The sequence below is a fragment of the Mizuhopecten yessoensis genome, unplaced genomic scaffold (assembly GCF_002113885.1).
Source record: "Mizuhopecten yessoensis strain PY_sf001 unplaced genomic scaffold, ASM211388v2 scaffold10821, whole genome shotgun sequence".
NCBI classification, from domain to species: Eukaryota; Metazoa; Mollusca; class Bivalvia; order Pectinida; family Pectinidae; genus Mizuhopecten; species Mizuhopecten yessoensis.
In genome coordinates, this window is record NW_018408738.1 from 756,670 (window position 1) to 770,414 (window position 13,745).

Sequence of the window (13,745 nt, forward strand, 5' to 3'; positions counted from 1 at the left end):
CTACCATACATACAGCCTGGGATACTATGTTAATTACATTTCATATAGCTAATGACACTTTGCAGTTTTGTGTAAATTACACTTCATACAACCAGTGATATTATTTTGTTCAGTGTTACATGACCTAAATACAGCCCGTTATACTCCTTTGCAGTTCAATGTTACCTTACCTAAATATCACACATTATATATACGCTTACCTGAATACAGCCATAGATACTCCTATGTAGTTCAGGGATACTTTTTCGGGAACTTCTGGTGTAATCCCAAAAAATCCGAATCTACAATTAGACATTTACATCGTAAAAACACTTAAATATCCCATATGTACGCAAGTAGTATCAAAGTTGATGACCGAAAAACATTTGAAAGAATTCACCAAGCGTGAGGAAATCAGGGAAAGATCGCTGTAATATGAACAAGAGGCCCATGGGACTAAGCGGTCACCTGTCTGAGTTCTACAGTATTTTTTGTTGTTGTTTAAATATGTACAAATTTGAGCACAAACTAGTTAAGTATAACGTTAACTTAACTTTGTCAGGACCATGAGCTGATCATTCCTAGACCAAGTTTCAGTTAAATCGGCCTATTAAAACTCTTTCAAAATGGCGGCCGTGGCGGCCATATTGGATTTCTGATCGACCCGAAAAGTAGCAACACTTTGTCAGCACCATGAGTCGATCATTCCTACAAAGTTTCAGTTCAATTGGTCTAGCAGAACTTGACTTTAAGTTTGAAATAGTTTTTCAAAATGCGGCCGTGGCGGCTATATTGGATTTCTGTTCGACCCGAAAAATAACAACACTTTGTCAGGACCATGAGTCGATCATTCCTACCAGGTTTCAGTTCAATCGGTCCAGCAGAACTTGACTTTAAGTTTGAATTTTTTTATTTTTTTTTAAATGGCGGCCGTGGCGGCCATATTGGATTTCTGATCGACCGGAAAAATAACAACACTTGGTCAGGGAGATGTCAGTGGCCTTCCCATGAAATATTAATGAAATCCCTTTGCTAGTATTTCAGCTTAAGTTGAAAATGTAAAATGTTAACGGACGACGGACGACGGACGACGACGGACGAAGACGGATAGCAATAGGTCACTTGAGCTAAAGCTCAGGTGACCTTAAAAGCAAGAGAATATCGAAGTGTCAACAAATCCATACATCGAAATCAAAAACGATAAAACAAGGGTAAAATATGAAAAAGGAAAGATTTACATGGAGACTCCTGAAAAAGTACCAGGATAATTAAGGCCAGTTGTCCCGAAAAGATAAGCGTCTTCTGTTTCATAAATGACACCCGCGTAGTAAATCTAAGTCGAATCCAAAACAGGTCACGTCTTCACATCAAGAACGTGAGTAGTGTTTTAGGAGAGTGTGCTCTGTCGGAGTTATTTACGTTGAACATCTTTGTTCGCGTCTGCATGATATGTCAGCAGACACGTTCATTCCTTTCAATGAAGATAATAATTGAACGTTTTATCATTAAAGGGCAAGGGCTTCAGCATCCAACTGTGTGTATCACTATAAAGGCATGCTTGCACTCCTTAAGTAGCCAGCTTACCTTCCTGTAGCCCATCCGCTCAGCAAGTTTGACATCCCCCAGATACAGAGGCCTAGACCCATGCCGATAGTCTTGATGATTGGCACGACGGTAAGGTTTCCTAAACATATTATAGTTACTCCATATTAAAATATGATAGTATTTCCAATGAAATTAGTCGTAACTGAAATAAGCATACATATAAAAAGATCCATTCCCATTTAAAGCAGGCCATGATGCTTTTATGTTGAATTCTCCTCAGTTCTCAATCGGTTTAAATAATGTTATCACTTAATGTTTCACATGTTGAAAAGGTAATGAACAAAAAATAGTTTCGTTTGTTGAACTTATCTTCCTACCTGTTGCCCATGCCACACCTCCAACCATAGCGAGGGGGTAGAACGTGCTCCTCCGTATTAACTGGATCACTATTCCCGTCGTTATAATGGCACTGGACATCACCCACTGGAAAAACATCCCTGACAACAAACCAAATTAGAATTACCAACGTTTAGACATTACCCACTGGAAAAACGTTCCTAACAACAAACCTATCTAGACAATACCTGCTGTCAAATTCGAACAAAAAAATGTTAATGCAAAAAATCATACTTTGAACTTTATGACGATAGGCGATCTAATTATTTGCAAACACAATCATGACAAACAGGTTTTTTTCTTTTGGTATAGAGGTTTCCCTAACGATGCTGGGTGCTTATCATGTTTATTTTAACTCGAGTTGGTCATTTTGTATGAGTACATGGAACGTTTAGGGTTAGGGTTAGCCTTAACCCTAACCCTAACCAAATAAAATATTTGCTTCCGTTGGACAGAGATTAATATTGTTTCCGATCTGGGTGACAATTTTTGTGATTCATGGCGAATCAATGGAAGATGATGACGGAAAGCAATGTTACGTGACGTCATACATTGTAATTGAAAGACCAATAAAATAATTTCTTAAATATTACCAACTAGTGTAGCAACTCCTAACAGGTTTATTCATTAGTCGGAAGAGAGGAAACCTTTAGTGGTTGTGGAAGAAACATGTTTTAACCGTTTTATCAAATAGTAAAACAACTATTTTTGCGGGAACAAGGTAGTGTGTTTTCTATGGTACAATTTCATTCAGAGAAAAAATCCAGGAAATCATCAAACCATTTGAAATTTTCTGTCAAAGTTTCAAGTATTGATGATCGAATCTCGTCTGTCTCGTGAATAAAAAATATTCTGACTAGTCTATGATATTATTGTCATACATTCAGACAAGGCTATATTAAAAAAACGTTTACAATACATATTCTCGCATGTCCGATTCCCTGCGTTTCGGCAACCTGTTGAGATTGTGTTTCAAAAGCGCAATGGTACTGTAGTCAAGCCTTCAGCCCAATGTATAACAATCGAAGTGTTAGGTACAACGCACATTTTATTTGTGAATCATGTATTTGAATCTGGAAGAGTGCAGCCGATAATGCAATGACATAGGCATACATAGGGCTAAGCATACCATGCTCTCATAGCTTGATACTGATTAGCTGACGTCTAACCTCAGCGGAGACTGACGGATACTGTCAATGCCTCGACAGGATTTACACATGCATGGAAGTACAAAAAAATAGTATAAATGTGTTTTTATTCAGATTCAGACAATAGAGTAGTCACAAATTCTAAGACCAGGCAGTTATTAAGGACATTTTCGGGATAAATTTCATGAATTCATACAAATATTTAATGTGATGTGCAGAGAATACACTAACCATAACGTGATCTTATAGGTGCAGTTGATAGAAATGAATCACGACATACCATCTCCGGTCTCGTATTTCTTTACAGGAACGAAATTGCTACCGTAGAATACTACAGCTACGAGAGCCGCAACATAACCGAACTCGGGGGCGAGGGTATCGTCACTGGCACAGGCTGTCGAGTTGCTAATGGAAATGATCGTCGGATTCGACATGGCGAATTTCAGCAAGATGTACAACCACTGGGTAAGAATACATGTTTAATTAGAGTTATAAATTGAGACAATCAAACATTTCTTTCTCAACTCATAGTTCCGAGATAACAAAGATGACAGTGAAGGACCAAGGAAGATAACTTCTACTTGTAATGGCCCTAAAACGACATTACCTTTTCGACATGGCGAGATCGCATCATTGCGTATACATATGTACATTACATATGCTACAAAAGGTAGCATGTCCCAAAGATAACTATACACATATAAATGATACGGTTTGTAATGTTTTCGGCAGCGAGTTTACTTCTCCGAACAATGCAGTGATGTCAAACCAATATACCACTCATACATATATATATAATATATTCAATGTTCTTTATTCCTTAGATCTTGTGGCCCATAAGTTGCAAATACAACATGAACATGTACAATATATACAAACAAACGGAGAGAGAGAGTCATAACGAAGTGTATACATGCTTAAATTAAATATCATAATTAACCCTTCAGGTTTTTTTCCTTTTCTGTAATGCCCAATGTACAAATTGTCCAGTTTTATTTAGCTCCGTAACATTGTTTACACTTAATTGAAGCTTAAATAATTTTTAAGCATGTTTTATGGCAGTAATAAGTTTCTATATCTAGTAATATAGGCAGTCATTGGGGGTCGTGGACTGTGGGCTGACTATGTGGTGAATAAGTCAAAAGGTCGTGTGCAGTCATGCCAGTCATTCCCTAGTAAGGGACTATCCAGATCACGTGATCAGAGTGGGGGCGTGTGCAACTTTGAGGGAGATCAGTCAGCTCCAGCAGCCATTTTTTAATTCTCTCAATCTGTATCAATTCAAGCATTTTATCCAGTGATTCTCTCAAAATTCTACGTACACGAACTTTACTTATTGTCTGGGATGTATCATGCATGTTGTGTGTAACGAGGGAGTCTCCTGTATGTACATACGATGAACTTTTGAAGTATTAGTCAGGGGAGTGTTTTACCACTTCCTTCATCATGGCGCCAAAATCAAAGAAACAGAAAACCTCTGGAAGTGCGCTTGATATTACCAACTATCTGAACTGGGGTGTCACCAGATTACGGCATGAACTTTCCGCGATCGGATTAGTTACTTCCACGTCGTTTCCAATCTCTACACTTCGTAAATTGTAAGTTGACAATCTACTAACCCGACACGCAAACGAGCGTTCACAGGGTAGTGCGCGTGTCCCGCGATCGAGGATTCCTCGCCCAATACCGCAGTTCGCCACCACTCGTTCTTCAAACGAGATCGACATGCAATTTATAGCGGGACCTTCCTCTCGGAATGACGAATCCCGCTCGTACAGCCCGGATAACAGGGAAGTAAGTGGGAACTATATTTCACCGCGGAGGATTAATCGCACACCTTCAGCCACAGGCGCCCGCAGTGCTTCAGCAGACGTGTGTGAGACGGCGGCCTACAACAACAATAACACGCGCAAGGATCCCGATGGAGGTAGTTCCGGCTCAAACATGGCGGCGCCCATGTCACCAATATTTCAAGCCCTGGTGGACACGATGTCGGGCATGCAAACCATGATGGCAAACATGGTAGCAGCCAGCAGCAAGGAGAGAAACCCGACTATGACGCTGGACTAACTATACAATAGACCTACGATGCAAACGGGGGCGGGACCTCATGTACCAGTATTCAACGAAACGGCATTCAGCGCCATGCCCAGGGCGAGGTTTGGGGTATCACCCGAAGACATCCCTCACATGGACCTCATGGCGGCCTCGGTGAGGAGACAGATCATTGAAGGTAGGGATGTTAATTTAGCATCACTGTTGATCCCCTACTATGAGGTCCCCGATACCCTATCACAAAGGAATCAGGCCCAGGAACAAAAACTCCGCCGTTCTCTTAGTATCGGAGAATTCATAACGGCGTTTGGAAGATACAAACGCACCATGTCCCAGGCTTATCCCGACAGACGGGAAGAGTTAGAACAGTATGAAGACATTGTTGTAGGCCTGTATAACACCTACGGTGCAAAATTTTACGAATATCATAAACTGTTCTCTTTAAAAAGTGCGAACGCCATGGCCCTCCACGGCCTCAAGATGGACTGGTCCATTAGGGATCGAGACCTTATTCAGTTGGTCACCGCCGGGTCCAAGTCCCGCAGTTGCGGCAACTGCGGTGAAGCGTCGCATGAGACGCATTACTGTCCGCGCAGCGGCAATCGTCAAAATTCCAAGAACAATCATCATGATCAGGCAGAAAATTCACGTAGTCCGTCTACAGATACCGACAAACATGGCCGCAAACGTGTATTCCACAACGGGGTGGAATTATGTAATAATTACAACACAAAAAGGGGCTGTAACCGCGAGTCATCATGCCCGTTCATTCATGTCTGTTCTCAGTGTAAACAAAACACACACGGTGCAGCTGAATGCAACACAAAAGGGGAACAATACCCACTACGGTCCCGTTCAAAGAAGGAATGACTATCATCAGTAGATAGCCAAAACCGGGACACACAGGTGATAGTATTGGGCGATAAATTAACTGAAGAAAATATAAATACGCCGGTCAACATTCAGCAACTCGAAATGGAATTGACCCGTCACCCGAATAGGGTTTTCGTGCACAATATTGTACAAGGCTTTACCAAAGATTTCTATACAAAGTCCGACAATTGGACTTGCCAACAAAAGAATGCAAAAATCTGCAATCTGCCATTAAACAACCAGAGGTGGTTACAAAACTTTTAGATACAGAACTCCGGAAAGGTTTTATTTCCGGTCCGTTCGTTGCTCCTCCGTTTCCGGCCTATCGTGTGTCTCCCATCGGTGTCGCAAAAGCGAAATACTCTGACAAACAAAGACTCATCGTGGACTTATCAGCTCCGCACAACGCCGCGACCCATAGTAGCATCAACGACTTAATTGACAAAGTAGAATGCTCCCTGTCATATGTTAGGATAGACGACGCAACCAAACAAGTGGTTAAGAACGGTCAGGGTTCAAAGATGTGCAAGACTGACATTTCTGACGCTTTCAAAGTGGAACCAATTTCACCGTCCCAATATCATTTGTTTTGTGTCAAGTGGCTAGATCAGTATTACTATTACAACCGTCTAGCTTTCGGATGTAGGTCCAGTCCAAAGATTTTTGATCAATTATCATCATCAATTTGCTGGATAGCAGAAAATAACTATGGAATAGAATTTATCCTACATCTGTTAGATGATTTCCTTACAGTGGATAAACCCGTCTATGACGCAGAAAACACTATGGCCAAATTGTTACTGATATTTGAAAGACTTAACATCCCGATCGCGAAACACAAAACGACTGGTCCCACTACAGTGATAGAGTATCTAGGTATAATACTGGACTCTGACAATATGCAAGCTCGGCTTCCCCAGGACAAGATCAAGAGAATAGGGACGTTACTACAGCAGTTCTCTGCACGCAAATCTTGTACAAAGAGGGAACTTTTACAACTACTGGGACACCTGACGTTTGCAAGTAGGGTAACTCCAGCCGGTCGATCTTTCATATCATTCTTGTTAGCTTTATCATTATCAGTGCAGGAATTACTCCATTATGTGCATTTGAACGCGGAATGCAGGGAGGGCATGCACATATGGACAATGTTTCTTAGACAATGGAACGGGATTTCCATGTTTCATGACATTGCTATCACCAACGCTGCCGATATGTCCTTATATACCGACGCATCGTCTACAGTCGGACACGGAGGGTAGTTTCAAGGTCTATGGTTTTGTGAGGCATGGCCTGGTGATATTCCCTTAGTGAATGACGATAAGATGTCCATGGCCTTACAGGAGTTGTACCCAATCGTGGTAGCAGCTATTATGTGGGGATATATGTGGGAAAACAAACGTATACGTTTCTTTTGTGATAACGAGGCTACGGTCCGCATAACCCGGAGAGTCTGCTCAAAAGTATTGTAGATAAGGCAATTGATGCGAAGACTAACATGGTGTGCAACACAAAACAACTTCACCATACATGCTGAACATGTGCCCGGGAAAATAAATGTAATAGCTGACGCTTTATCTCGATTGCAGATGGATCGTTTCCGCCGCCTGGCCCCCATCGCCCACCCAGTTCCATGTATCTGCCCACCAGTCTCCGAGGTAATGTGGAGTTACCACACAAGGTAGAGGTAGTGATGAATAATTTAGTAGCCGAGTCCACACGACATGTCTATGAGTCGGGAATGCGAACATTTTTTCGGTTTTGTAACATGAACAACATAGTCTATCATACAGACTTGCCACCCATTTCCGAACAATTATTGATATATTTTGTAACTTACTGTCACACCAGCTTGAAAGTCAAGTATGCCACGATCAAACTTTACCTGTGCAGCATCAGATTTCATTATGTGGCGCAGGGAGTTTCCAGCCCTTTCTACGAGGTCAATTCAGTGTTCGGTAGGACCTGTACATTAACACGACTCCAGATGGCAATGAATGGGGTTAAGAGAATGGACGCGGGCAAAGCTAGGAAACCTAGGTATCCAGTGGCTTTTCATGTGCTTTCACTCATGTACGAGCGGCTACAACAGGGGTTATTTGGTAACAGTGTGGATAGAATTATGAAAGCGGCATGTACTACTGCCTTCTTCGGATTCCTCCGATGCGGGGAATTCACTTGTAAAGCAACATTCAATCCGGAAGTACATCTAACAGTAGGTGATGTGTCAACTAATGAACAATACACAGTGCTAACCCTAAAGAGATCTAAGACCGACCCGTTCCGTCACGGGGTCAGCGTCAAACTATTCTGTAACAAGTCTACAGTGTGCCCGAAGTGTGAGTTGGATTGTCATGTCAACACACGATCACAAGTTGTAAGCCCAACACACCCTCTTTTTGCCTTCGACAACGGGAACCCATTGACACGAACAGAGTTCATCAATCTATTACGACAAACACTGAAAGCGTGCAGGCTTCCCCAAGACCTATACTCAGGTCACTCGTTCCGCATAGGAGTCGCTACAACGGCCTCAGACTCGAAAATCCCAGACCATTTAATTAAAACCCTGGGCAGGTGGACATCCGAGTCGTACTGCCGGTATATTCGAACATCAGACTCAGTTCTAAAGGCAGCTCAAAATGCATTAACCCACTGACGATCAGCAGATTGTGAAAAGGTTAACATAGTAGGAAATAGGCACACGCATCCTTCTATTAAAGTTGACGTTAGGTAATATAATAGTACATGTTGTTCTTAGTAGTGAAGATGAATAATAAATTAAGTGTTACAGGTTACTTTATCAGGTAAGGTAATCAAGAGCATCACGAGTTCTACAACAGCGTTGTGGCGGTACCTGTTACAGAACAGGTGACGGCGAATTATTTACCTGAGGGTAGAGGTTCCAACTCATGGCAACACAGTTCTACAACCATCGTTATAGCGGTACCTGTACACTACAGGTGACAGCGATTTATTTACCCAAGGGTAGAGGTTCCAACTCCCAACATCATGAGTTCTACAACCATCGTTGTAGCGGTACCTGTACACTACAGGTGACGGTGAATTATCAACCCAAGAGTATAGGGGTTCCAACTCCCAACATCATGAGTTCTACAACCATCGTTGTAGCGGCACCTGTACACTACAGGTGACGGTGAATTATCAACCCCAGAGTATATGGGTTCCAACTCCCAACATCATGAGTTCTACAACCATCGGTGTAGCGGTACCTGTACACTACAGGTGACGGCGAATTATTTACCTGAGGGTAGAGGTTCCAACTCCCAGCATCACGAGCTCTACAACCATCGTTGTAGTGGTACCTGTACACTACAGGTGACGGCAAATTATTTACCTGAGGGTAAAGGTTCCAACTGCAGACATCATGACGAGCTCTGCGACTATTGTTCCGGCGGTACTAGTACAGGTTCCAGCTATCAGTTATCGAAGGGTAATAGTTGGGACGCTTGAATTATTATCTAATGGTTATGTGATTGGTAGTCTGGCAAGCTCATAGCAGCTATACTTGTCTACTGGCATATTTAGTATGGGCGAATTCACCGAAGGACAGTTTAACAGCCACATACTACATGTAAATGATTGCGACTCTGTGAGTTTTAGTAGCAAGATGTACGTTTTTCATATATATACAATAATATAGGTAGAGCAACATACCTTGTTGATTGACTATATGCTCTTATATTAATTGTGTTACCATGACAACGTCTTAATTAGTATGTTAGCTATAGGTATGTACATGTAAATATATATATCATTATCTATCACTATTTACTTGGGGACACTCAGCTGTTCACACAGGGTTTTCACATCTGAGTTTTGGATTTATGATGCTATAAACATCATTATTCCCCAAGTAATTCATTAAAGGTCAAGAGTTTCGAACCCTGATCACACAGATTTCTGCAACAATCGTTTTACGGTATATATACATCCTTGGTATACTGGCGAACTTTTACCACGGCGTAGATGTTCCAAATCTGTGGGATGATTCAAACACAGTAGTCTTGAAGATTTCTTCAACCGTCGTTGTAGCGGTACACTTACGGGTACTGGTGGATTATTTACCTCAGGGTAGAGGTCCCAAATTTGAGAGACGTAAATCTGTAACATCTTTTAAAATGTGGTAATTTAAATCTACAAAAATCACATCCAAGTCAGAACAGCTGAGCCGGTCTTCAAGCCAAGTTTTGTATTGTATGCATATTATGTGAAGTATGTATAAATGTGTGTATAAGTAATAACATGTATAACTATATCAATATCCAACATATCAATATCATGTTCCATTAGTAGCTCCTTCATACAATCTAGAACTCAAACGCTGTGTTGTTATTATTACTGACATAAATAGCTGAACTAGCTTGGTACACTAGGTTTTCGATAATAATATTTCTTAATATACCTTTGACGTAAATCTGCATAAAATTGACATTTAAGTAAAAAAATGGGATTCATCTTCAATTTCGTTTATTATTACATTTTTGTATGTCTACCTTTCCCTATGTTAAGATCATGAGATGATAGTCAAATATACTAGATAAACAATTTCTGTAATCTGAATCAATAGGTTTACGTAAATAATACTGTAAACATTTTAAAATTGTTAACTTAATGTTGATATAAGTAACCACGTGATACTTGACTAAATTTTAATAACAATATAATCTTGTATACATCATTAATTCTATATTCTATTATTTTTAATGTACAATTTTCCATCTCACAACTATACCATTGTCATGTTCACATCACCCTTTATATATTGTCTTCTTACTTAATATATAATGGTGAGTTGTATGCCTTTTTTGTTAATTTATTATAACTAATACCATCAATGTGTTGTAAAGTGTTATTTTAGAGCAATTTTATATAAGCACGTTAACAGAGGTTAGGTATAGGCAAATATAGTTTACTTACAACAGACAGGTATGCTTCTAAAGTCCACTGTAAATAAAACTAATACATACTTGTCCAGGCATTCATATGACCACAACATATAGGTAAGGCATTATTTACATATCGCTATCATTAAGTCCGTCACCAATGGGTGTTCTATACCTCATGCACTCGACGTAATAAAATTAAATCGCTGATGTACTCACATAAAATCACATATACACGTATAGCATATTACTCCAGTAAAACTCATTCTAGGTTTTTATGCAAAATTATATTTCTATAATGAAAATGGTTGACTTGGTTCAGTTGCTGTACTTACCCCGTTCTGCTATCGTGTGTTGACCCATCTATGATGACAGAGATATGAGGTTGGGCCGTCAGTACACGTGCACACATTACCTCACATTGGGTGTATGTGTATGATGAAGATTACTAGTATTGTATATTGACCTTTAACTATTAAGATAGTGGTGTTACATACCCCACTGTTAAATGTTTGACTTTTCGCTACTGGCTAGGTAAACACCAGTCATGATCATATCTTTATATGCATCACTGTCACTCCTATTGAATAGCAACTTGGATGGAAAACGGAGCCTACAAAACTAAAAGCATTTCTTGCCGAATGCAGAAAAATGATATGTTGCGTGACATTGTTTTTGAAATGTGCGTTAATCATTTTGTATACAATGCACGTTTATGCGATACATATACTTCGGATGTGCACATCTTAAATATACAACTCGGCAGATATAATATCAATGATCTTATTTATTGAAAGAGCGATGTATACTCTAAATATGTATGTGATGCATACACATACGTGTGTAAACGGTGCCTATCTACGAAGTTGCACATTGTATGGCGCCGATATTCTAGTTTTACGCGACATCCTCTTCACTAATACTATAAACGATTGTCATGCTTACGCTCCCATTTCCTCTGTTGTCCCACTGACTAAATATAAAATGGAAGCTAAAAATGTATTATACTTAGGACTAAATAACACACAACAAGAGAATACCGAAGTGTCAACATTGAAAAAAGTACAAGAATTAGACCAGGTCTTTTAGTTTAGTTGAGCGTTCGCCCCTGTGAGGAAGGCTTTTGGTTCTGTCCCCTGGCCGAGACATACCAGAGTCTGCAAAAAATGTAGTTTCTACTCCTGCTTAACGCTCAGCAATTTAGGATAGATACGACTGGTTCGCCCGTTGTCAGTATAATGTGACCGGTTGGGGTGTCCTGCTGGGTGTCTTCGGCAGTATTCGGCATAGGTTCCGCGCTATCACACGGAGACAAACACGAACATATCGCAGCCTCCCAAAACACACACGCATACATGTACACCACATGCATGCATCTTGTACCCAGGGGAGGCCGTCCTTAAATGACCATGGCTGATAGGTCGTTAAACAATACTAAACCAAACCAAACCAAACCATTAGACCAGGTGTTCCGCAGGGTGAGCGTCTTCTGTTTCATCGACTACATATTTACACCCGTCATGTTAATCTAGATCCTACATTGAACGCACCTGGGATGATAACCAGTTACACTTGTAATATACGTAGGGTGATAAACATCAATTTATCTAGGACTATACATCACAAATACACCTAGGACGAAAGACAATAGGCAAGCTAGCTTACCTTCTGCTACGACATACATCAACTATACTTTGGAGGTATGTACATCTGTATATAAAATATATCTTATATACATTACACATTGTACGATATACATTGTACATTCGCATAAATTGGACCGGGAGTTACAACTAACACCAAGTTAAACTTTATCTTTTTAGTCACATTTTCGACGCTGACCATACATAATACACACGTGATCAATTAACGATGAAGGATAAGGCTATATATTTTTAGTGTGGTGAAATTAAAGGTTAAAGACAGCTGTGTTCTTGTCACATTTCTAAATATGCTTTATTTATAATAATAAACGCCGTTTTATTTGACCAATCGTTGGCATACAATAAAAAAGTAATCGGAGGTCCAATTTTAAATTAGCACTTTAATTTGAAATACATTGTATATTATTAGATTCAACATGACCTATTTAGGTAGTCAATTGATTGGCGATCAGTAGTTTAATATGGTTCAAAATATATATAATCGTATAATTTTATCATAATTTGGGAAATGTTTTATCGTTGATTCATGTACAGGCTCAAAAAGAGGCTATGTCTAGCATATTGTGTAGGCATTTTTCTCGTTATATTGTCACGCACTCCCTACGGTATGGTATTATCATAACGTCTGCACACTTCCTGCGGGTTATCTACTAAATAATATTATACTCAATGAATTCCAGGTTCACTTGTAATGTCAGATACAGTAGGCACTCACCTGTACTTATCTGTATATGTTTGTCAGTAAACAACGCTTCCGATTTCATTTGTGACTTGTTATACTTTATATATCCTCAATATACTTTTAATGCCATTCACTTCTCTGATGTAAACAGCTATGGAGATTGCTGTTACTCCACTAACTAATCCGCATAAACGATGTAATACAGTACTAGTGATTGCTGCTACTCGACTAACTAATCCAAATACACGATATTATACAGTACTAGTGATTGCTGTTACTCCACTAATTAATCCACATACACGATATAATACACTACTAGTGATTGCTGTTACTCCACTAACTAATCCACATACACGATATTATACAGTACTAGTGATTGCTGTTACTCCACTAAGTAATCCACATACACGATATAATACACTACTAGTGATTGCTGTTACTCCACTAACTAATCCACATACACGATATAATACAGTACTAGTGATTGCTGTTACTC

At 39.9% G+C, this 13,745-nt stretch overlaps 1 protein-coding gene across 2 annotated transcripts in view; it reads right to left on the reverse strand.

Moving 5' to 3' along the window:
- LOC110462688 (transmembrane protein 144-like) overlaps positions 1 to 11,327 on the reverse strand; it is a 47,428-nt gene extending 36,101 nt beyond the window's left edge. The window contains exons 1-5 of one of the 2 annotated variants that reach the window (XM_021516781.1): positions 11,239 to 11,327; positions 3,349 to 3,529; positions 1,902 to 2,021; positions 1,564 to 1,663; positions 201 to 281 (exon numbers count right to left, since the gene is read on the reverse strand). In XM_021516781.1, the coding sequence (XP_021372456.1) occupies positions 201 to 281; positions 1,564 to 1,663; positions 1,902 to 2,021; positions 3,349 to 3,502 (455 nt within the window). In that variant the 5' untranslated portion in view covers positions 3,503 to 3,529; positions 11,239 to 11,327. Of the gene's footprint in view, positions 1 to 200; positions 282 to 1,563; positions 1,664 to 1,901; positions 2,022 to 3,348; positions 3,530 to 10,937; positions 11,009 to 11,238 lie in introns of those variants that run through there. The other variant, XM_021516782.1, reaches the window with a different exon arrangement.
- Between the last annotated feature and the right edge of the window lie 2,418 nt (positions 11,328 to 13,745).